Genomic DNA, 13,142 nt, shown 5'->3' with positions numbered 1-13,142 from the left:
AAAGTAATTCTGCTCACAAAAGGGATCTGAAACTAAGCCAAAAGATGTAAGCAATAATACCAACCAATAAAGAAATTATAATGAATGGCTTACACAAAGATGAAAAATACATATTTCTTTCTTCAGAAAGATCTAAGTTTTTCTGAATGTCAATTACTACAACTTAATAACAGAAAAGTTTTCTTATTGCTCAAATTTGCATGCAAATTGTACATGCATCTTTATGTGCAAATACTGTTTGCACCAAAAGGCCTGTCTCATTCTTCTGCATTACTTACATTAGGTTAGTAATGTGTTTGTCTAGCAGATAAAATGACATCCCATTGTCACATACCAGTCTCAGAAATGCCATGTGGTGTTGCCATGTATTTTTGAAAGATGAAAACTCAATTTTTTTATAAGTAAAATTTGAAGGTATTTATGGACAAGTGAGTAGCTAGACTCTTTCTCATCTGTAACATCTCCCTGGCAGTTTTAGAGCTAAATTTGTAAAATAGCCCCCTATATCATAAGGAATTTTAGCAGAATGTAGGTTCTTGAGTCTACAGCATTTTACTGGTACTTCATTTTTCCTGGTTTGTGTTATTGTATTGTGGGGGTATTCTAATCTCCCTCCTTTCCCAGCATGCAAATTGAAGTTATGTGCTTGTCCACAACTAGCACAACCTAACCATGTCTTTACTTTATTTAAACCTTACTTTGCTTGAACTAGAATTTAATTAAAATGCAGTGTTTCTCTAGGTACTCATAACACATAGGAATATGTTAAGTATTCTCACAGCCCACGTAAAACACATCCAGTATAATTTCTCATGAAAAATTCAGAAGCTGTTGTGGTCTCTTAGTGAAGTCTGGAGTGAGTGAGCCAGAGGAAGAGAAAGCACCTAGGAGACTCACAGCAGTCATGTTCAGAAGTACAGGCAAAGTGTAGACCCCAATTCCACAAATCCAAATGGTCTTAGAATGGAAAAAGATGCTTGGATCAGCCATCAAGATGAGAATGCCCTCTGGCCTGACAGGAACCTGCTTGTTTTTCAAAAAAGTGTATTTGAACACTGCTTCTGCAAGTCAGTTAAGCAAGTCCATCTGTCATCACTTCTTTGACTGGAGCACCTCTATTCTGCCTAGTTTGGCTTTCAGCCACCTAAATTATTTAGATTGTGTCTAAACTGTACAATAGCTTAGAATAATCTGGAATACAGCATAGTTTCAGTTCTATTCCTTCAGGTATCCAGACTGCTAACAGAGGAGTGGGACTCCCATGCATGGGGAAACCAGAGTGCACAGAAAGGGCAGCACTGAGACTTGGGTCTTTTCTTGCTATAAACTCAAGACATGAATATGCTCCAGACACTTCTTGGTCTGGGAGATGAGAACTGCAAAGCATTCCTAATTCCCACAATACAGACATGCTGTAATGTAATCCTATAAAATATTCTGAAGAGTGAGGGAATATGAAACACAATTTTTGCTTTGGTAACTACATCATCTTCTATGCATCCCTAAATTAAGACAGTAAAGGCCAGAATTACTTGGATCTTTTTCCCACAAACTCAAATGATCAAAAGAGGTCATACAAAATACACGAAAGCGAAATGCTAAAGACCTCAGGAACATTGGAAAGGGATGACAGTTTGGGTAATAAATATTTGAAATTCAATAGTAGACACTGATCATTCTTTTGGAGCATAAGAGCTCTGCAGAAAAAAAAAAACCTTCTAAAACATAAAGTCGATGCCTTAGAGAACTTAATAAAAGTATGAAACAAACTATCTAAATAGAGGTTAGTAGTTAGTTTATTGTGCAATATACATCATTCAGGCTCTATAAGTGTATAAAATAATGGTTTTGTTGAAGGAGTGGAAGACCTGACTAAATCACTGTTAATTGTTTTGTCAGCTTTGTCAGGTCAGTGGCAAAAGTCTTCAATCTTACTATGATGGGAATTTAGATCTTAAAATTATGACACAACTATCTGGTTAGTAGCATAGATTGCAGTTAAAACAGCACACTCTCAGATTTGAATTCATTCAGGACTATGCTGGCACAGCCACCAGAGCAAGCGAGGTGACCCCTCAGGCTGGTGACACGACCCCTTCTCTGCAAAGACACTCCATTTGGTTTTGTCTACACTTGATATGAGAGACATTAAAAATGGTGTGGTTGTCCTTCCCAGACAAGAAACTAGCATAGGCAAAATAGAATCCCTGCTCTCCTGATATCTGTATTCCTTCTGCTAAGTTGTTCTGGGGAATAGGCAGCTAGGAATGGTCCATAACAGTCTAACTGGGTCTATACCCCTTGCAGGCTCCTGGTAGAAATGGAACTGTAAGAGTGAATACCCAAATTTTAATAAATCCAAAACACTAACTAGTTCATATTTCATTCACTGGCAGAAGACACCAATGACACAAAATATACATGTAATAGGGTCTTAGAAGTACATGGAAAAGTAGTAACATACTTCAAAATTATCAAAGCAATTTAGAAGCATGAACTCAAATAAAACTTCAAAGTAAGCTATGGTTGTTCATTGTAACTTTCTTGTTCTAATTTTTAGATAAGAAACCTAAATCTCCGTGTTAAAATTTCAGTGCTTTGAATTAAGCTTATTTCTACAGAATTTGAAAAAGAACATCAAACAGGACTACAAACTAGACAATATAAATGACTGCTAATAACATAAGACTTTCTCTAAAAGTATATGATAATTAAAATGGTCAATTTTTTCTAGTCACATTAAAAAGTGCCAAGCTTGTAAAATATCCAAGCAATGTAAAAGAATATAGACCTGCTAAAAAGTGGAAGATAATGCAGACAATTTTGCAGGTGTCTACAAACTTTATTTGGCCTCTTAGGGCAAGGCAGCCTAGGAATTCCAAAATAAGAAGAAATATAAACCTACCCCCTTAGTTCTCCATAGCCAACCTGATCACATATCAGCCTAGTGCAAACTGTATCTTCAGTAATACAGCTAGCTGCAAAACCATAAACATCTGGAGGTTTTGATTCCAATAAATATTTTTAAACCTCAGTTGAAAATAATTATATCCAAGAAGTAAAACAACACACTGGAATTGAACATATGTGAACTTACTAATTTTGAGCTAGTAGAACTATGCAACACACACACATGCAGCAAAAAAAGTAAATTAAATTTCTCAAGCACCCACAATTCATAAGCAATATCATAATCAACTTGCCTTTTCGCCCATTAACAGGTGGGGTTTGATGTTTTTCCTCACAGTCTTTACAACATTAAAAACAGACAATGATGATTAACAGTTGGGACAGGTACTATGAAGAACAATGTAACTACAAGCACACACAAAACTGTTGCAAGCTACGTGAGCAAAACTCCATGCACTAGGCTAGAGTTACCACAAAACACACAGAGAGAAGAGCACACAGCACACAGCCCACTGAGCACCACAGAGACAGAATCCTAACAAAAGCAATAAAAAAGTAAACTGTACTATGACAAAAAAATGAGAAGGCAAAGATCTTAAAGGACAATTTGGATGCCTAAGTGAGAACTAAAATTTAAAAAAAGTAAACCTACTTTCCACCACTGAAATAGTGAAATTACTCTAGCATCCAGTGTTTTGAACAAGTAATGATTCCCATCACAGTAATTACTCTTGACTTTTCTTCATAGAAGAAAATACTAATCTGCATTTTCTTCTCTTCAATAACAATGGGAAGAAGGTTCAGGGCACAGGATTCAGACACTTACACTTTTAAGCAGCATTTAGCATCTTAAGCATACATTTGTAAGCTAGTAATATTCCTACCAGCTAGTACTAAATATGTTTCTTGATCAACTCATCTTTTTTTGTGCACCAGGCTTCCATCACTTTTGGCAATTATTAACTGTTAATTCATTATGGACAGTAGAATGTAACCTATTAACAAGTCATGTAAATGCAAATGTATGCATTTATAATTCTTCCTTTGAAAAGGAAACTGAACAACAGAGAAATTATATCTTTAGATCTCTGCATATCTTTGAACCAGTACTGGGTGTTTCCTGAAGTTAGAAGTTAAATGTATGTTTTAATCACATCGTATTTGAGTGGAAAAAAGTATTTGCAACTGTTTGATTTGATCATGAATTGTTGGTTGTCATCACACTACCAACTGCCTTCCATGCAGGATGGAGGACATCATACAAAATGGTTGAAGTATTTCTACCTAATGCAGTTGCCCACTATTTTTGTCCAGCATCAGTCTGCTAACACAAACTAAGGGAAAAAAACCTGTCATGATACAAAACTATTTACTTCCCTACATGTGAAAATTATTAATGCAAAGTACCACATCTAAGAGGTACCCACCCAGATCTGCCAAGGCTGTTACTTGAGCATAGTGACAGAGTAACTTCATAAAAAAGAATAAAAAGAGTAAAACAGTTGGGTACTTTTTTTCACATTTAATTATTTTAAGCATTCACAACTGGCAAATAAACTCAATTAATTTGTCTGTATTGTTCTTTCATAAAATGATATAAATATTCTGTGGGGTTTTTTTATGTTCAATATATTTACAAGCTAGCTGGTAAATCTTCCCTATATACTCAGGGGAAAACATATCTAAAGGAGATAGGCACTTGTGGTCAGACAGACCTGCCTCAACCTCTGCCTCCTCAACTCCAGCACGCTTGTTTTCTTCAGCTCCTGCTGCATTAGATAAGCAAGGGATGGGTGAGGGAGAAAAAGCAAGACAAAAACATGCATGCTTTGTTACAAGCTGTTCAAATAAAAGAAAAACATCAAACAAAAGACATCCACAATAACATACAAACCCTCAGTCTGTGGCAGAAATTATTTTTTTAGTGAATCAGAGATGAAATAAATTGTTGTGCTATTTTTCATTTATATCTTTAGCTAATTCCAATGAGATCTTTCTGCAAGTAATGATGCTTATATGCAGCCCTTAATATTCTTTGTCACCAATTTCTTACTAAATTTTTAAGCACTGGAAAGCAGAAAATAAGCAGTAAAGCAGAGAAAACAGACAGATATTGGCAGATAATTAGTTTAAATCTTCTGCTTGGCTTTGTTTTTGTTTATCTGGGAAAAAAGTCCAAGCTTCCATTCTCAAACACCATATTTAAAATTGTATACTAATCATAAATTAGTGGACATATTTGGTACCTAAAAAGAGCAGAAGAAACAAAGCAAATGCTTTTTCAGCTTGGGAAAATTATATCCTCAATTTGCCAGATAATATGTTTTTTTATCTGGATTTCAGGGTAGTTAGAACACAAAAAGAAAGACATTTTCCACTAGTACCTACAGTTGCCTAGAGCATGTTTAGATACTAGAGAATACTGTTAGGAACAACAGTGAAAGTGCTATTAATGATAAGAAACACCAATATATTTTTAATGTGATTAATAAAGTACCACAGCTTTCTTTAGTGACAAAGCTCATGAGGGTAACAACAGTAATAATATTGAAGAGTGTCAAACTGAATTACTGATATACCATATGCCTGCTTTAATTTAAATTTCAATTATTTATTAAACAGCTTTGATGTGACGCAATATAGTGTCGTTTTTCAAGGCTCAGATTTTGATTGCTTATTGATTTTTCATGTTCTCTGTTTCTAGAATTCTTTTCAGTTCTCTCATTACATGTTTAAGTTTATGTTCAATTAAATGGCTTATTGAATGACTTGACATTAGGTTTAGCTAGCATGTAATAGTGATTTGAAAATTACTGATTCTAGGAAGGTATTGTTAATAGAGAAATTCAGGCTATAATCAATGCAATGCAATGCAAACTACTCTGTGCTTAGATTTCTGGTCTCCAACCCCATGATAAAACCAGGACATTTAAATTCCAATTAAAACCAGGACATTGAAAATTTCAATTAAAATATTCAGCAGTGATGTAATCTATACAGTCAACCTTCTCTAATAAAAACAAATGTATAGAAGATGTGCCTAAGACTTTAACAAAACATTTTCAGTAGAGGTGAATTAAAATGCTTTTGGCATGTAGGTACCCTGAAGGGTAAATGAACAATGGCTGTCATAAGCGCAGTTGTATGACTTCTCAGTCATTTTCCTTTTATGCCCTTTGTAGTCTCAGACCTATACAGCAAGATCATCAAATTTCATCAAGCTGTTTCATTTATCCTTTTGCCAATCCAAGAGAAATTTATAAGCTATTACTTCCCTTGAAAGATCAGAACTTTTTAAGTAAGTGCTTTAAACTCTAGGTTATAGGTAAAGTTTGTTCAAATTTTTCTATGGAAATTGTACCAATGCAACTTAAATATTTTAATACTCTTCAAGGTCTGCTGCCTCTCAGGGCAGTGAACTGAGCATCCACAGTCAAAATCCAAAGGTGTATTTTAGCAAATTCGTAGTTGAAATCAAAACCCTAAAGTAGACTCAGAGAGTATCCTAAGGAAGCCTTGCTACTGATGTTAACTAACCTATTCTGTTTACTTTGCTGTCAAGCACACAAAATGCAAGTTACACTATGCAAGTATGAAGGCCAGTACCACAGAAGTATCCGCACAAAAAAGAGGATGATGCAAAGCTTTATATTTACATCTTTTGGGCTGCTGTGTTTGCCTAAGACATCAAGTTCACAGCCAAGCTGAAGTAATCTAAGATCATATCTTATATTTTATACATGTGATCAATCATTTTTATAAAACAAAATACCCATATGCCATATATTTTTAGAACCTTGCAAAATCATAGCTGACAGAGTATGATAAAATCATGACCAGTCTTGACACTGGTCTTCTGCATTATAACCACCTTTCTGTGTCCCCCATCAAACTAGGGTAGGCCTGTGTAAAACACAATAACATTCCTTTTCATTTTGCAAAATGAATTCTCATTTAAAGAAATTGCATTCTAAATGAGATAAAACCCCTTAAAATAAACATCATGCACTTCTGTCAGTAGAATCTGCGCTTTCCTAACCATCAGAATGTCTCTGTAGCTTCCATTCCAGACTGCATGAGTTGGAACACTACATTGTCACTATACATCTGTCCCTTTTAGAGATCTGAATCTGTATCTGAGAGATACAAACCCCAACTAATGGTTTCTAGCTATCCCTGATTAAACCTAATCAAGTATTCCTGTTAATCCCATATTCCTGCTAATTTTCATATCTAATTTTATGCTGGAAAAAGATTACCCACACCTGAAGTTAAGAGAGGACAGTTAATCAGCATTAATTTCAGGCCTAACAGGTTCTGAAATAATTTTCCCAAGACACAAGATTATTATGAAATCATATAATTAAAGTCTTTATGATAGAGCATAAATAGAAAGGCAAATCCTTACTGAGCTCTATTTGTTAAATTTCTGAGCACTTCATTTCCAAATTCTAAGGTTTTATTACATCTGTTTAGGCTAACATGATTTTCCATTTTTTTAGGGTTGGGTGAATGGTGTGGGGATGTTTTTGTGGAAAGAAGAAAGAAAGGGCTATGTTTATTTTTAAAAGGAAAAGTAAAAATCTATATTAGGAAAAAGTACTCTCTCTCTGATTAGTAATTAACAATGAAGTGAAAGGGTGAATACAGAATACTTTCACTTTATGGTGTTCCATTTTAATTAGGAGCAAGTGGTCAGCGATTTCATCCTTCTGCCGAGGTGAGTAAGAAAGAAATACATTGTAGACACATATAAATGAAAAAAACCACGTTAACCCTTAAAAACTATAAATACTGCACTATTCACTTGTCAACTAGTGTGAAAAATAGAGAACACTTAAGAGTACATCAACATTTTAGCACTAAAATCAAGTTCAATTAACAATACTTCCTACAAATGTTCATTTAAACAAGATATTTCTATCTCTAGTGTAATTTAAAAATATACAAGCAAAAGTTTAGCTGAAAAAAAAGTCTTCTGGCATTTCAGTAGTGAAAATTTGTGAGGTGATCCCAGACATCTTTTCAGAACTATTTTCAAGCCACATAACATGAAAATATACCAAAGTAATAAAATCTAAAGCAAAACCCAGACTGCCTAGATGCTAAGGTATAGCCTGGGTAGACAAGGCAATTCATTTCAGAAGTACCCAGTCATTCTTCTTAAGAGACAAATCTGATACTGCAATAAACACAGCAGAGGCAACCGAAGGAATTAGCAAAAATATCACAACCACAAAAGGCTGTAAATGCAACATAACTAAGGATATTGCATGTTCTACTGAGCATGTGGGACACTGATTAAAATGTTTGCATCAGTACACCACAGATAGGTGTGGTCCTTCACAGCTACTCCCATGTAGCTTTCTTGAAAGAAAACTTTTTGGGCTATTTTGAAATAAAGTATTCAAGAGGAACCTTCATGTCCTGGAGCAAAAACTCCCAACCAAATAATACAGTTCATGGAACTAAATCTAACCCAAATCAATGTTTTTTACTTCTGATCCTAATTTGGAAAGCAAGTACTCAAAGGGTTGGGTTTCTCCCTGTAAATTCCTTCCCTTCCACTTCTAGTCACAGCCATAAGCACACCATATTCCACATTCTAGTGAATGCTGCCCTGTAACAAAAAAATATCTCCAGCATCAAATTACTCCTTTCTTTCTACTTGAGTTCTGGCATTTGTACAACATTTAAAGAAAAGGTATGCAGATACAACCTTGTAAGAAATACAAATTATTCAAATGTATGCAAACTAAATGAGCCCACAGTAGGAGTCTGCAACAGACTTCTTTCTTTTTCTCTTTTACAAATCTAGGATGACTTCCAATTCATCATTGCCTATAAGGTACCTTTAACTAACTCTTTTCATCAGTTTGATTTTAACTTTATCTAGTCGACAATAAAATCCTTGATTTCAAAATACAGAAAGTTTAACCTTCACAGCACGTCCCCTGCAATATAGAAACACTTTTCTCATTTGAGTCAAGTATGTGTTCTGTAAGAGCAGAAAGGACTGCTCTGTGACAACAGTTTTTGGACGGTCATATAGCCTTCCCAACCACATACAAAAGTTTTGATTATCACTGGGGCTTAAAAAAGGCATTGCAGCTTACTCAAATATCTACAAAACTTGCAGGTTTAATTGGTGCTATATTTGCTAAATATTAACATAAGTTCCTTCTATGATAGTCAGTGTTTCCAATTCTATTAAATTTCAGTTTTTGTAACTAGTACTTCATTTGCCTAAAATAACTTTCTGTAAAATTCTATTCTCCACAGTAAAAAGACTACTATTAATCTTAATTATATTCTGCCACTGAACAAAGTTAGGTAATCTGCTGTTCTTGCAGACCACTATCGTTTTTAAAGAAAATTATTACTCCCTTTAAAGAAAATTATTAGAAAATCCTAGAGAAGGACAGGAAAATCCTCAAAGAGAAACTCTATTGGTATTAGAATATGAGCTCTTAATTCATGACAGAAAATTACATAGAATGCTCTATGAAAGCTGTATCTATGGATTAGGTTTTTAAGAGTGTTTACCATCTTTGTATGTCTAAGTTCAATATGAAATGTATCTTGTTATTGTATCTCAGTGATACTTATGATGCTTTGATTGTATATTAGAACATCAGAATCTGTGGATCTGACAATTTTCCATAACCCAGATTTTCCCAAAGACTACTTTTTTCAAAAGACAAAATAAAAGGAAAGTATTACTCAGTTTTCGAGTAAAAGGAGATTTCCTCAAGTCCCAGCAATACTTACCAGAGGAAACAATTCTATAGTTCCTATAAAAATAGTTATTTTATTGTATTTATTACATTTCTCTCTATAGAATCTATGACATAAATACTAAATAAGACTTTTACCCTCTCTAATCAAACACAGCAAAAGTACAGCACTTCACAATTGCTGCTCTGAGGAGCTCACAGTCTAAATAGATATACTAAGCAAAGAGCAGGGAAGAGTGGTAAAACATAAAAGCATATACAGCAATGAGAGCAAACATCATGTGATTAGATGTGATTATTTCCTGGAATATCTAGACTCTATTTCATATAAGCAATTCACAACACATAAGGTGACAAAGAAATTAATATAATAGAGTGATGATCCAAGAAAACAAGAGTTTTCTTTTCATGAAGTTTTGTTTCCAAAATGGAAATAAATATTGTAAACATTGGAAATACTAAATTAAAAAGTCTGATGAGACAAACACAGTAAAACTACATAAAGACCCTCAGCGGTTTAACCAAGGACTGCAATTGATATCTTGTGGCTTGCTATTAAGCAAATTAAATTGTTTAATACTGTAAAATATAAGGGGATTTTATTTTAAGCAAAAATATTTTAACTTTTTGAAAGACTACCTCAATTGAATATTTTTCCCATAATATTTGTAAATCCCCTACTAATTCAGCAAATGTATCACACTATAAAATATTTTGAATAAAAACATTATGAATAAATGAATGGCTAGCATAAAACATGTCAAATGTCCTCCAACGCTTATATTGAAACGTGTGCCTGAATATCTGCTAATCTGGGAAATGTACATACATAACTGCTGAAATGCTTTTATTTGCCATAAGGTAAATTCTAGGTTTTTAAAAATAGGTACATGTCTAGGTACTCTTCTAATGACAATCATATTTAGATAGTATTATTTATATTGTCTTTTTTTCATGCAGAATCCTGTAGAATTTATGAGCCACAGGTCTAAAAATAAAGACTAACTCATTATGACAATAATTCTGACTATGTCTGTGCAATCAAGTAACATCAATTGCAGCTGGGTTTGTTTTTCCCTATACAGCCTCTGAAAAAAGGCTTTCAGGTAAAAAACAAGCCCTTCTTTATGTACAGACCTTCATAAGACTCTATCTCCTTGTCTCCATTGTCTACGGAAAGTCACAAAACAAAACAAACAAACAAAAACAAAAACAAAAAAAAGGAACCAAAGCACAGGGGTTAAAAACAACAGAATTTTTTAAAGATATATACATGTTAAGAAGGATTAAAAAAAAAAAAAGGAGTGTATATGGCCATTTAGACTGATTTTGCACAGCACATCTAGTTACTAAAAACAGAAGTGTGAAAATGTATTTGCTGTCAAGGATGCATTTATATACTTTGTTTCTAAACATTTCAGAAAATATCTCCATCAACCAGCACTTTCAATAGACATTAAAGACAAGCAAAATTACAGTACCAGTAAACACGAATCATGAAATATCTGACATTTCTTATTTTAAAGATCATTACCTGTCTTCTTGCTCTTCCTGTTTCAAGATGCAGAGGTTTTATATCAGCATTCTGTAACACGCTACATGTGAGCCCAAAAATTATCAACTATGTTCCTGACTCCCAAAAGAGCCAGAATTTTGTCACTGGACAACATACTAAAGATCATTTCCTGTGCCTGTTAAGTCAATGACCGAACACCTACCGACTTCAAAAGGAGTAGGATCATGCTAATAGTCCACCTTGTTTTGTGTGCATTATACTGCTAATTATTCATGTCAGCCAAGAGTATTGTAGTTGTTAAAACGTAATAGAAAACAGTATAAAATGCAATACCATTACCAAATCCCAACTCTATACACAAAAGCCCAAGAGATTTCAACTGTAATGGCAAAAGAAAAATAATTAATATAATCAACCTTCATCAGCAATTTGGCAATGTCATTAGGGAGAAAACCATCCACTTACTTCTCTCCAACGTCCCCTTTGGTGGGAGCTGCGGTAGCTGCCTGCCCCTTCGCCCTACTACTGGAGTACTTGATGGACTTGTCTGGACAGACCCAGTTCGAGGATGTGACCTATGAGACACATATCAAAACAAACCACAGCTATTAAATGACAAAGTCATTCTTAAATATAGTCAAGAACTGATAACGTAACTAAGTAGACTTTACATCACTTGGGACCCTTGCAGTCCCAGAGGGAAACTATTATCTCTATGCAGAAAAAGACCTGATTAAAAAGAGAAATCTCTCCATTAAAAGGAAGCCAAATTGAGGCTGAGGATGCTTCCATAAGATGCTTTTTCACACAGTCAAGCCAGAAAATGTGTTGTGCACATATTCATATGCATATGGATATAATAGCCACATACACATAAATTTATTCACAAGTCAAATTCAATTATCTTTACTCAGCTTGTATTTTTTTAAATTACCTTTGAGTTGCAGTGAGATTACATGAATTTTTCTAAACAGAGTAATGAACTGAGGAAAGACAATGATATTTGACTCAATTTTCACTGGGGATTTGATGATACTAACTCTAACTTTCAGAAAACAAAAGAATGTATTCTGCAGTTCTAAAATACAGAGAGGCTTTCCTGAACATGATCTAGACCAGAATGTGCTCATCTTTTTATTGTATTATGTTTGTTTAAGCTAAGACCAATGTATAGAAATTCTCAAAATATCAATAAGGGGTACTCAAACAGGAACAGTACAGACTATGGCACAGTAAAATGTAGTCAGAGAAAATGGTGGTTAAAATGATAAGTAAAAGACAGAGTTAGTACAGTGCATCTAAAGAAACTTTTTTTAAAAAAAAATAGTTTCATTTGATGTTATGATGATTGTTCCATAAGCAATGTCTGATGAACACAAATAATTTCTCATTCTGTAAGAGAAGAATATGATAGTTATGAGGTGCTTTATGTGGAAACCATCCAGGATTCCTGACAAATGAGAAATCATAAACAAACATAGTTAAATACTGTTAGCAAGCAATTTGCAATGGTAGTCACACCATTATATCCAGAGTAGAATATAAATAGTGTGTTCACACTGAAAGGGTTAGTATCTATTGCTGCTAGTGATCGGCTAAGGATGAGGCGATACCAATCAGCTACTGGGAAAATAAAATGGTGAGCTGGTGGGGCAGAAGGGGTTTAGTCCGACTGATTTGTCTGTTTCACCTCGGTAAGGCAGGTGAAGGAGGGGCAGATCTTCCAGTCATTAATGAAGGCATCGACCTGATGAGGTTTGAGTCAGGACGCTCTGTGGATCGGGAGCGGGAGTTGGTCCGCTCTAGCACAGGACGTTGCTCTGTTGATCTGGATCTTTGATATGGCTGTCTATCTGCTGCTTCACAATGCCTGTAACGTTAGTCAAAAAGCAGCTCAGTTGAACTTTAGCTTTTCTATTAGTTATAAAATATGCTGCATGATACCGGTTTGGAGCAAATCATTTTATTACAGACATTTT

The 13,142-nt window shown here is 34.5% G+C and overlaps 1 protein-coding gene across 10 annotated transcripts in view; it reads right to left on the bottom strand.

Annotated features, from left to right (window-relative positions):
* The window catches only part of RIMS2 (regulating synaptic membrane exocytosis 2), a 445,769-nt gene that overhangs the window by 120,492 nt on the left and 312,135 nt on the right, over positions 1-13,142 (bottom strand). For 7 of the 10 annotated variants that reach the window (XM_030967156.1, XM_030967175.1, XM_030967096.1 and 4 more), the window contains 2 exons: positions 12,854-13,033; positions 11,629-11,738 (listed from right to left, as the gene is read on the bottom strand). In XM_030967156.1, coding sequence (XP_030823016.1) covers positions 11,629-11,738; positions 12,854-13,033 — 290 coding nt within the window. The remainder of the gene's footprint in view (positions 1-11,628; positions 11,739-12,853; positions 13,034-13,142) is intronic. The other 3 variants (XM_030967184.1, XM_030967128.1, XM_030967147.1) reach the window with 1 other exon arrangement.

The sequence above is a fragment of the Camarhynchus parvulus genome, chromosome 2 (genome assembly GCF_901933205.1).
Source record: "Camarhynchus parvulus chromosome 2, STF_HiC, whole genome shotgun sequence".
Classification (NCBI taxonomy): domain Eukaryota; kingdom Metazoa; phylum Chordata; class Aves; order Passeriformes; family Thraupidae; genus Camarhynchus; species Camarhynchus parvulus.
This window is presented reverse-complemented; position numbering and strand designations above follow the sequence as displayed.